This window comes from Dromiciops gliroides, chromosome 4 (genome assembly GCF_019393635.1).
Source record: "Dromiciops gliroides isolate mDroGli1 chromosome 4, mDroGli1.pri, whole genome shotgun sequence".
Lineage (NCBI taxonomy): Eukaryota > Metazoa > Chordata > Mammalia > Microbiotheria > Microbiotheriidae > Dromiciops > Dromiciops gliroides.
Genome location: NC_057864.1, coordinates 275,417,198 through 275,429,995, shown reverse-complemented (window position 1 = coordinate 275,429,995; position 12,798 = coordinate 275,417,198). Strand labels below are relative to the sequence as shown.

Sequence of the window (12,798 nt, the reverse complement as noted above, 5' to 3'; positions counted from 1 at the left end):
CAGTATTGGAATCAGTATACTAGCAGGTGTTCTTTATTTTTTATTTATTTGGTTCCATTTATGTATATTAAATTTCATTTAATTTATTATCACAAAGCTTTTATCAAAAGTCAAATTTTTTACAACATATTGTTGTTTGTCCTTTATTCTTTTTTTTTTTTATAAGCATTTTTTTTTTAATTAGTGAGGCAATTGGGGTTAAGTGACTTGCCCAAGGTCACACAGCTAGTAAGTGTTAAGTGTCTGAGGCCAGATTTGAACTCAGGTACTCCTGATTCCAGGGCCGGTGCTCTATCCACTGCGCCACCTAGCTGCCCCTGTCCTTTATTCTTAAAGGGGACCATAATATCAGGGTGATGTCATGACTTGCAATGAATTTGATTTGAATGAGTCAAGGCTGTGCAAAATCACCCACCTCACTCTCTCCTCCAGACCCATCTGGGTCCAGTGGCAAGATACATATCAGGATGACCAGAGATGGCCCAGGATGTTTAAGGCAGTTGGGGTTAAGTGAGTTGCCCAGGGTCCCACTACTAGTAAGTGTCTGAGGTGAGATTTGAACTCAGGTCCTCCCAACTCCAGGGCCAGTACTCTATCTACTATGCCACCTAGTTGCACTGACTGTATATTCTACCTATTGAATGGCATAGGTCCACAGAAGATATCAACGCACTTGCAATTTGACCTGGTAGATGATGGTAAAAAATTGAGAAGGGAATGTAATAAGCATTTACTAAATGCCTACTATGTGCCAGGTCGTGCTAGACACTTTTAAATATTACTTAATTTGATCCTCACACCAAACTTGTGAGGTAGGTATAATTATTTTCCTCAAATTTCAGTTAAGGAATCTGAGGCAAAGTTTAAGTGACTTGCTTATCTTCTCATAGCTAGTAAGCCACCCAGTTACTTACTCAGAATGGACAAATGAATACAAGCAGAGAGTTTCCAATTGATTGTACATATAAGAAGCCTCAATCATACTATTGATTCCAACAAATACCCATTTTCAACTAGTACATGTAACCAACTGCTTCTCCAAAGCTGGCTTTGGGCAAAAATCAAAAATTCCCTTTAAAAATAGAAGAGGACATGAATTTAACAGGGACCATTCTTATCCAAATAATTTTTGTTATAAGAAGACAAACAAATCTATGACCTAGAATGTGGTTTATTCCTTAATTTTCAAAATATTTCTTGTGGTCAAATTAGGGAACATGATTGTTCTAAATGAAAAAATTTTCCACAGTCACTGTGGATTTTTTTAGGATTATTTTATCCTAACTTTTCAATATATTTCCACTTTAAGAAGTCATTCTTTAAACAACACCATAATATGGTTCGTTGGCAAAAGAAAAATATTCTTAGACCAGTGATAGAAGGTCAACCAGTATTCTCAGTCACAAATCTTGAGAGCTATCATTTCTCTTAGAATATCCCAAATATTTCAAAGTAACAAACTACAGCTCCATTGTTTACAATGCTCAGTCATCCCTTACTTCTGTTTAGTACTCTAGAAAAACAAGATGTGATTCCAAGCAGAATTAAACCAGTTGATATATATCACCTACTTTTTTTTCCTATATAATAGTCTTAACAATGAAGTAGAGGAAAATATTTTAGAGCTTCTAAGATCTACCTCAGGATAATAATATTTACTTATTTATTGCAGGGCAATGAGGGTTAAATGACTTGCCCAGGGTCACACAGCTAGTAAGTGTCAAGTGTCTGAGGCTGGATTTGAACTTAGATCCTCCTGAATCCAGGGCCACCTAGCTGCCCCCAGGATAATAATAATAATAAAACAAAAAAGGCTGAAGGTCATTAAACATATAAAAGTCCCAAGTGGACACTGGAAACGTAACCAAGTCAAAAGAACAAGTCTGTCCAGCTATGAAAATTGATTCCGTATCTATTTTCCTACCATGTTTAGCAATTGACCAACTGTGCAGAGATCTTAGACCTATATTATGTTGGATTTAAACTCTAGAATATTTTAATGAATAAATAAGAACCTTTACAATTAGAAAATTGTTAAATCTTTTATTTTATTTTTATTTTACTTCTTTCTTTCTTTTTTTGGGGGGGGGTGGGGCAATGAGGGTTAAATGACTTGCCCAGGGTCACAAAGCTAGTAAGTGTCAAATGTCTGAGGTTCCGGATTTAAACTCAGGTCCTCCTCAGTCAAGGCCCATGTTTTATCCACTATACCACCTAGATGCCCCTTAGCTAGATCTTAATAACAAAAAAAAATCCCCCAAAGCAATTTTGTTTGGTTGAAAATATATGTTCCTCACTTGTTTTGAGAAAGACAAATAACTTTAGAAAATCCATTCTTTCTTTTTCTTTTCTACATGCAACACCCTTATTTTCCCACCCAATGAGTCATCAATTTTTAGCAAAGAATAGAGAAGAAAGGGGACAGGGTGCCTTTCAGCCAAACTGAATTATTAAATAAATTAATTAAAAGCATGACAGTGTCTGTTGTATGATATCAATCTTTTTAAAGTATGTCTCAACCTTGTATTTTTTTCTTTCTGAATAAAATGATCAAAAAGTAAGTTATTTTTTCTTATATTTCTCTTCCCTGATTTAATATAACCAAATAGGATGAGAAAAAGTGTTACTCAATTGTAATAGAATAAGTCTAGCTTGGTAGATAGTAAGTCATAGTGGAAAGTGTATAAGCCTGATAGTTGGGAATATTTGAGTTTGAGTTTTCAATCTGAAACATACTGCCTTATGATAATGGGCATTATTATTTAACCTGTAAATACTTCCAGGCAACTCCATAAGACTGCCAGTTATATGTTACAATGTGCATAGTTAGAAGATATTTCCATAGTGAGATCCAGACCCTCTCACAACCACATGCCATCCCCACTAACACCCCTCCACCCACCAAAAGTCCTACCTTATGGGAAAATTACAAGTTTAAAAAAAACACAATTGCATATTTATCATTAAGTTTCATAATGAGTCTGACAGATATTCCAGGGACTGAAATACAGAGCCCATTTCCTTATCGGTGTACAGTATTTAGCCTCTCCTTGTTTCTTTAAATAACAAAAGTACTTCCATAACAAGAGATGGATAAAACACATGAAGAAAAAGCACAGAACATTTTTCCAGTTTCCTAACACTATTTGGAGTGTTAAATTAATCTAATATGAACCACCATCTATTTTTTTTTTAGAAAAGCAAAAGGAATTTGGTCATTTCATTCATTTATTCACTTATTATTTCAACAAAGATTTATTGAGTGCCTACTATGTGCAAGACAATATAGTAGGTGCTAAATTTATAGTAAATAGTATATGGCTTCATATTTTCATAATATTAAGCAAGGAAGCTGGTTGTTTGTAGGTGGAAAGGAGATATAAAAAACTAAATGTTAATATTAGGAGCTGATAGTTAAAAAAAAAGTAAAACAAAATAATGAATAGTACTTAACATAAATGAGAACATTCACTAAATCTACAAACTTAAGAATTCCTCAAGCATTTATTAATTCTCTTCCTGATGCAGACACTCATGTTCTGGAATTCTCAGATGAATTAAACCAAGCTGAATAGAATAAAACCCAGACTTACAGACCTAAACACTGGCACTGTTCTAATACTTTTTAAGCTTGTGGGGATGTCAACAAAGTGAGCTCTTTGCCTCAAAACTATAAAGTTTAGCCAGTTCATGAGACAATTTTAAGCCTAGGATGCCTAGGTTTAAAAGTCCTAAAAGTCAGTGGGTCAAACAATTGGTCAACAAGCATTTATTGATGGCTGTGCATCAGGCACTGGCTACTGGGAAAACAAAGAAAAACAAAAACAGTCCCTGTCCTCAAGGAATATATATTCTATATGGGTGACAACTCGTGAAAAACTTAGTACATTTAAGATGTAGCATATGTAAAGGATAACCTGAGAGGATAAGGCTCTTACAGCTGGGGGGCGGAGGAGACTAAGTGAGTCTTCCTATAGAAGTTATGACTTTAGCTTAGTCTTGAAGGAAATAAAAAGAGAATGTGAGTGAACAAAATATTTCAGGTGTGAGGGTCGGCTAATGCAAAGGCAGAAACCAAACTCGAGGAATTGCAAGTTTATCATTGGAAGGAAGTAAAGTTGTTGAGAATTTCTCCAGTACACTTTACTTGACCCATGAAAATCAACTCAGTCTTACGCAAAGAGCAGGTCCAAAGCTGCTGTTAAATTGTATTCTGATATCAGAAGAGCTACTTTGGCTCCAGTTCTATTTTTAAACATAGATTACTCTCATTGTTTCATCCCTTCCCATCTTTAAACCGTTAAATTTCATTTCTTCTGGCAGATGAAACACTTTCATTGACACCAGGGCTACCTTCCTCCTTATCTTTTCCTCTTGGAAATGAAGGGCTCAACTCCCTTTTTTTGGCTTCAGTGTTTGAAATGGTGAAATTATACCTTGTTTGTTTCTTATTTTGGATTCACTTAACCATTTTTCTTTTAGGGTTCCCCCTTCCCTTTTATAGATGTACCTGACATTATTCTACCAAATAGGAAGATTATATATTTTGAGGAAAAAAAGTAAAAAGTTACTAATCCAATTAAATGGACCATTTTTCCCACTTGTTTCATATACCCTCATCACTCTCACCTCTCTTTCTCTTTCTGTCTCTGTCTCTGTCTCTCTGTCTGTCTCTCTGTCTGTCTGTCTGTCTCTCTCTCTCTCTCTCTCACACACACACACACACACACACACACACACACACACACACACACAGATAAGGCCTTACTTATTAACTTTTATTCATTCAAGGGCTGACTTGCAGCCCAGGTAAGCCCCACAGACAGAAGAAAACGTTCTTTTCTCCTCTGAAACATCCCTGTATTTCCTTTTCCCCATCATATTTCTTTTTATTTTCTCCTAGAACAAAATGCTCTTTAAATGACCAAAATGACTAAGGGGAAAAATTCAAATTTGCAATGGTTCCAAAAATTGGTTACAAGGAAAATCTGGCTGCTTAAGAGTATTTTCCAATTGTTGGACCTGTTTTACCAATAACATGCCATGAAGAGACAAAACAGAAGAATGCCTGCCGGCTTCAGAGACTACATTTAGGTACAGGAAAGTTGAAATACTTTTTTGGCATCTGCTATGGCAGCAGAGAATTTTCATTTACTCACTATTAGTACTTTCCTTCTCATATGGGAAGATTCATCTACAATAGTTTTATTTCCATTCTCAGTTAATCTTCTCTGGCCTGCCAATGATTTTTTTTTTTAATTACAACTCTAATTTCCTTGCCTTTTCTCCCATAGCTTTTTCTGCCATCTATTGATTTCCAACCTCACTGCAGAGTTGGCCGCCTCGGGTAAAAAGTTTACTCCTTCTCCCTATCCGTTACTTTTTACTCTTGACAGAATAAGCATATGGTCCTAAAGCTCTGTGAAATTGGATCCTTGGAACCAGTTTCTGTTGTAAATTTCATTGCTGGTTACCTTTATGTGATGTTACATTATATATAACATTTACTCTACAAAAAAAGGCTGAGTAGAGAGAATGTATATATTTTGAATTTTCTTTTTCTTTCTTTTCTTTTCTTTGGATATAAAATTCAGATGATTACATATTGAATTTGAAGTTTATCCAATGTATCTAGTTTATCTTATTGAATATATTGTACAATTTTCATTTTCAATCTTTTAATTGAGAAAGAGATGAATTAATGCATGTCTATTCTTGCCTAAGGCACCTCACATAGACACATGGTTTTCATTCTGAAATTTCGTTTTCTACTCTGAATTTCAAAAGTTGCATATACTAAAAGCTGATACTTGACTCATTTTTAATTCTTTTCTCCTACAGCATGGTATGGGAGACTCTGTGTCCCTAAGTTTAATGGTCCACTATACTTTCCTGGAGACCACCATTTTATACTTTGGCAGCCCTCAATTTATGTTAGGAAGAACAAGTACCAGAGTCACAAGGTGACCTCTGAAATGCATAACTCCTCTTCCCTTTCTGTTGATTCCTGCATTAATAGTAAGGAGTTCATCTTATCTTGAGTTTCATACTTATGTCAAAGAAAGCATAAGCTGAATTCACAACTAGTTACATTTGATTGGGCCCTTACAGAATATCTTATCTTTTATCTCTATGCTTTCACTAGAGATTAAGGGTGATTGAACTGGAGAATGATACCTTTAGCATAAATTGCTACTGCTCAATTTGTTAACTACAGTGATTCACCAAAGTCTCTCAATGAAAAAAGAAGCTCCTTTATTTTGAGGGGACAGGGGGAAACATAGCTAGCATGTCTTTCTTTCAAAAACAAAACAAAATTGTCACTGCTCTGAAACTTTGGTTATTTCACTTTACTAGCCCAGAAAGAAACAAAATGAATAGTTTTTGGAATAATATTAATCCAATATGTGAGCCAAATAGAGTCTATGGAGAGAGAGTTCTCCTATAATTACTGCACAGCTGTGTTTTACCCTAGATCAAGGGTGGGCATGCGGAATTATTTCTAAACAAGTATTGTCTGGATTCTCAGAGACAAGCTTCAAGAAGGAACACATTTTTCAGTTTTCTTCTAAAATATGCAATAGATAAGGACAGACTTCTTCATTGAATATTCCACCTAGAAGTGAGATAGCATAGCAAAGAAGATAAAACATTGGATTCAATGTTAAGAAGACCTGTTTGGGGGCAGCTAGGTGGCACAGTGGATAGAGCACCAGCCCTGGAGTCAGGAGTACCTGAGTTCAAATCCTGTCTCAGACACTTAACACTTACTAGCTGTGTGACCCTGGGCAAGTCACTTAACCCCAATTGCCTCACTAAAAAAAAAAAAAAAAAAAGACGTGTTTGAATCCTTCCTCAGACATGTATTAGTTCTGGTACCCTAGGCAAGGCATTCAAAGTATCTGAGCCTTAGTTCCCCACTTCTGTAAAATGAAGACATTGGACTTAATGACTTCTGAGGTTCCTTCTTGGTCTGTGATCTCATCAGTGAGATCCTTTAAGTGAGTTATTTTGATAGGGATGCTACAAAATGAGTATTGAGATGGCCACTAAAATGTGATTATTAATTTTGTTTTTATCCAGATTACAATACAAGTGAACAAAAACAAGCCTGCAAGAAGCATGAACTCTACGTAAGCTTCCGGGATTTAGGATGGCAGGTAAGAATAAAATGAATACTTCTAGTCAGCTGAAGTCTCTTGCTCCATTGAACACAGCCATCTCAGTTACTGTGAATTTTTGTGTGTTAATCTTTATTTTCCCCCCTTTTATAGATCTTAATATTAAACAACTGATGACATAACTTAAGGCTTATCTGTTATCTATATTTTTTTTCTTTTGCTGCTGCTTCTTTCTCCTTTGGTTATTTAACTACAGCCAGGAGTTGTCAAAACATATGGTCCCTATGCTGGAAAAACTAAAATATGGTACCAAGGAAGAAAGGAGAAGCCCTTGATTATACTGTGTGTAAGATAGAGTCATAGGCTGCTTTTACTTTTTAATTAAAAAAAAAATTCCGACTTGATCGCCCCATTTCACTAATGCTGCAAGTCAAGGATTGCTCCTAAGACTGGTCCCACTCTGATCATCCTTTAAGCTTTGACACATTCCATTTCCCTACCTGGGCTGGTTTTCTCCTCCTATGTTAATAGGATTATTGATCTAGAACCATAAGGATGATAGTTGCAAAAAAAAAAAAAAGAAAAGAAAAGAAAAACAAATAGGAGGGGAAAAACAAAGTTTTATCTAGAAACAGAATGAGTTTTAAATTTGGCAGCTTCCTGCATACATCTACTATCTACTGCCTGCCCAAATTATGGAAAGTTTAGAATTAGCTAGTCTTAGAAATATCCTTCATTATTATTAGGATTAAAAGTATGTATGTATGTATGTATGTATGTATGTATGTATGTATGTATGTGTGTGTGTGTATGTGTGTGTATGTATGTATGTGTATGTATGTATGTGTGCATGTATGTGTGTGTATGTATGTATATGTGTGTATATGTGTGTGTGTGTGTTCCTTAGCACTTTTCATACCCAAGCTTTCAAATGCATAGATTGATGATTAATTTTTCTTCTTAACTCTGTCGACTAACATTGGACACTTAATGGAGGAAGTTCTATATTTGTACAAGGGCAAAATATAACATATGTCTGTAGCAATTGTTTTAATTAAACATTTTCATTTTTCCTAGGCATTTCTTCTGGGTCAATTACAATTTTAAAAAATGTGCAATACAGAGCTTTAAAAAGGAACATGATATTTTACATATGTATATATATATATGCATATATATATACATATATAGTATGTGTGTATATATATAGAGAAAGAATCTTGACACATGTTCCCCAACAAATTTTTATTTACACGCACACACACATACACATTACATTTTTGTCAGGGTATCTACCATTAAAAATGAACACATTGGGGCAGGTGTGTGGTGCAGTGGATAGAGCACTGGCCCTGGATTCAGGAGGACTTGAGTTCAAATACAGCCTTAGACACTTAACACTTACTAGCTGTGTGACCCTGGGCAAGTCACTTAACCACAATTGCCTCACAAACAAAAAAAAGAAAAAGAAAAAGAAAAAAATGAACACATTACATTTTGGGGGGAAGCAATGAGGATCATCTAAATTTAAACTTATCTTCTCAAATTCCATTTGAACTTGACACAATTAAGCAGAATACAGCAGAAAGAGTGCTATATTTAGAGTTCAGAAACTGAGTTCAATGCTTTTTCTTTCACTTACTACCTGTATTACATTAGACAAGTCATTTAACCTTAGTTTCCTCATCTAAAATATGATGGCCTTTTGGAGGTCCCCTTCCAGCTCTGAGTCTACATTACCATGATTTAAAAAGCTCTAAGAAAGCTTATGATATGGGCAGCTAGATAATTCTGTGCATTACAGTACAAGCTCTAGAGCTAGACAGACCTGAGTTCAATTCCTGACCTTAGACATGTAATAGCTTTGTGACCTTGGGCAAGTCATTTAACCCTATTTGCCTCAGTTTTCTCATCTGTAAATTGACCTGGAGAAGGGAATGGCAAACCATTCTAGTATCTTTGCCAAGAAAATCCCACATGGGGTCATGAAGAGTGAGACTAATCAACTAAACAACAACAAAGCTTATAATATTAAATCTAAGAAGTTATAAATGGTCTTCCTATGAAATCTGTTATGGCCTACACCTCTGGGTTATCAAACATTATGCCAGCAGATAACAAACTTCTGAAGGATCCACCAAACTGGAAGCATAGGCCTGCCAGTGTACGCCTATTGGCAAAGGTAAGGGTGATGAACCTAGTTAAGTAGCTTGTTGGCTAGTGAAGTTTGGAGACGCTCATTTCTAGAAGTTCACCTTAAGGTAGTGTTGGTTACTTTTGTTATTTTACCACAGCAATTCATGAAAGGATCTGCTGAGGGGTGGAAAGGTGGAACTCTGGATAAGTACCCATAGGGATGAAATTAAAGAATTTTTTTTTTTTTTTTTTTGGTGAGGCAATGGGGGTTAAGTGACTTGCCCAGGGTGACACAGCTAGTAAGTGTCAAGTGTCTGATTCCGGATTTGAACTCAGGTTCTCCTGAATCCAGGGCCGGTGCTCTATCCACTGTGCCACCTAGCTGCCCCCAAGAACTTTTTTTAAGTGTTGAAGAATCTAAATAATATTTCAGAATATTGCTTCATGATTCAAGATATTCAAGGATACATATTCAAGGACAAATATTTATACTTAATCTGTATACACACACACACACACACACACACTTTTTTTAACCAAACCTATGATTTCATTGGTGTTTGGAAAGTCCCAGAGGGAAACTCCCTTTAAATATTCAGAGAGATCCCTTCCCTACAATTTTTAGTCTTAGAAAGTTACCTTGGGCAATGAGAATTACTACTTGCTTAAAATCAGAATACTAATATATTTAAGAGGTTGGGCTTCAACTCACATATTTTAGACATCGAGTGAAGCTCTCTATCTACTATACTATGTTGCCTATCATAAAAATACACAAACATAATATTAAATATAATATAGTATACATAATAATATAAGCAATATTTTATAAAGTATACTTGGGAACATTGAAAAGAGTTCATTAGTAAAAATTTGATTCATAATATTATTGTATACTTTAAATTTAACAAACAATAGAAGTTGTCCTTCAAGGATTGATTATTGGAGAACACTGAGAAAACTGCTTAAAGAAAATTTATTACATTTTGAGGATCCTTTGAAAATTATTTCTTTGGAAATCCAAGTGTATATTAATTTTGAAATTTTAAGGTAAAGGCAGTGTAATTGATTTACATATGAAATAATTCACACAGATATATTCATTTGGTATTATCTTTTTTTTGCTGGAATATTTTAGGATTGGATTATTGCTCCAGAGGGCTATGCTGCTTTCTATTGTGATGGAGAATGCTCTTTTCCATTGAATGCCCATATGAATGCTACCAATCATGCCATAGTTCAAACTCTGGTAGGTGCTTTTCTCCTTGTTTGTTATTTCTTTTTGTAGTAGTGAAAAATGACTAGAATGGGGCTAATGACCAATATGCCCCAGGGTACCAATGTCTTGGGCATGCATCCTACCTGTGGCAATATTCCAACCCAACTTTACTAACCATGTGATGCCAATGCATAGGGCAACACCCTTCTCCTAAAAGGTACCTTCCACCACTGCCACACCTCCTGCTTTAATACCCCTTTCTTATTCCTGGATTGCCACCAATGGACATAGCTTTTTTTTTTTTTTTTGGTGAGGCGATTGGTGTTAAGTGACTTGCCCAGGGTCACATAGCTAGTAAGTGTTAAGTGTCTGAGGCCAGATTTGAACTCAGGTCCTCCTGAATCCAGGGCTGATTCTTTATCCACTGCATCACCTAGCTGCCCCCATATCTTTTTTATATAGAAAGCTATTACTCAGCCCCCTTATCCTGTCTGTTCATTTTTAATAAATTATGTCATTTCAGTTCAATTCCATTTAGGTTCAATGATTCCTATGTAGTTAACTATTTTTTCTTTGTATTAGTATCTCTTTAGTTCACTTTATTCATTGCCAATTTTTCATTCACTTTTATATAAATATCTATGGCCCTGTGTTTTGTCACTTGTCCTCTCACTTTTCTTCACTCTATATTGTACATGACACTCTGTGGCATTAGACACTGTAACTCTCTGTGGGCTATTTTCTCCTGTCTCATCCCTTTTTATTTTAAAGCTTTCTTGATCAGATTGGCAAGCTTCCAGGCAAACACATTTTTTAACCAAATCTTGGTACACTACATGGCTTACTAAATAAGATTTCATTACTCCTATGTTTTCAAGAATGATCTCAAATGCCAAATTCCTTTTTGAAAAACTACCTTTCTAGCCAGCTGTTCAATTCCCATTTGTACCTATCTGTTCTTAATCTGCTAACATCAACAGAGATAGTGATTATTAACACCCCCCACACACACACACACACATACCTCACATGCCATCTGTGCTCTAAATTCTTCTAGGTTTTTCTTGGGATTTCATAATCTTTATCAATGCTTTGTTAGTTTCATTCATCTACATATAAATAACCAGGAGAGAGTTGTGATCATTGCATTTTGTAGTTCCCAAGGAACTTCTCTCTACCACCTGTCGGATAGTGTAAATCTTCATATTAAATTAAGTTAACAACAGAACAATTTGGTACCCTTCAGAAGAAAGTCATCAATAGCCAACATTCAAATTTCTTTTCTATTATTTGATAACTTCTCATGCAGTGGCAAATGAATGTTCTTAAGCAATAAACTGCTTATCCTTACTCTATACCCCTACCTCACCCCCGCCCCCCCAATCTAGCTGCCACCTTTACAGAACAATGTATTCCTATTACTTGGATCCAAATATTCTGTAATCCTTTTCTCCATTCTTGATGTCACAGTCTTCTACTATCCAACTTTCTCTAACTCCAATACAAACTTTAATACAGTTCACAATTCCCCTCTGTATCTTCATAGTATGTTTTCTCCTTTGTCCTCCTTGTAAAACTTTTTCCTTGTTTGTATTTTAAAGAACAGTCCGTTCTTCCTTTTAACCTAGAAAGTGGAGACACATTGCTCTAGAATTTGAGATGAATTTATATTTTGCATATACATAGATACTACGTAATGCTGACTACTTTTGGAAAGTCATTGTAAAAATCTTTTTTTCTTTGTCTTTTTTCTTTTTTCCATTTGCCATTCACACTAGCTTAAAGTCCGATAGTCAGTTCATGTCCTGTTTTTCATACCTTTTGGCTAAGTTTTGTTACTAAGTGTTGTGGTAAAAACTTCCCACATTGGCTTCCCTGAGGGCTCAGTTGACAGCTCATGAGACTTTATTTATTTATGATATTTTCTTGCTTTTTCCATATAGGGTGGTGGGATCTTTTAAACTTACTTTAATTTTCAGTTAGCTCATTCCTCCTATGCTCTAACATGGAAGAAACATATAGAAACTGATCCAGAAGCAGAAATCCAATTTTGAGATATACCCATTTTGTTTTTCCAAGTGTTGATTTCCTGATATCTCCCTAGATCTTACTGGACTCCTGTCTCTCTCTGTATTCTCTGTATTAGTACAACCCAAGTCACTAAAAGTAATTACTTACTAGTTACTCAGGGACTACCAATGTCAAAGAATAGCACATACCAATTTAGGAACAACCACTGCAGAAACAAATTTAACAACTAATATACTTTAAGTTCAGACAAATTTTCAAGAAAATTCCACATTACTTTAGTGAGCAAATGTC

At 35.3% G+C, this 12,798-nt stretch overlaps 1 protein-coding gene across 1 annotated transcript in view; it reads left to right on the top strand.

Moving 5' to 3' along the window:
• The window catches only part of BMP5 (bone morphogenetic protein 5), a 180,357-nt gene that overhangs the window by 158,247 nt on the left and 9,312 nt on the right, over nucleotides 1-12,798 (top strand). Inside the window, exons 5-6 of the mRNA XM_044004288.1 lie at nucleotides 7,084-7,160; nucleotides 10,396-10,506. Of these exons, the coding sequence (XP_043860223.1) occupies nucleotides 7,084-7,160; nucleotides 10,396-10,506 (188 nt within the window). The remainder of the gene's footprint in view (nucleotides 1-7,083; nucleotides 7,161-10,395; nucleotides 10,507-12,798) is intronic.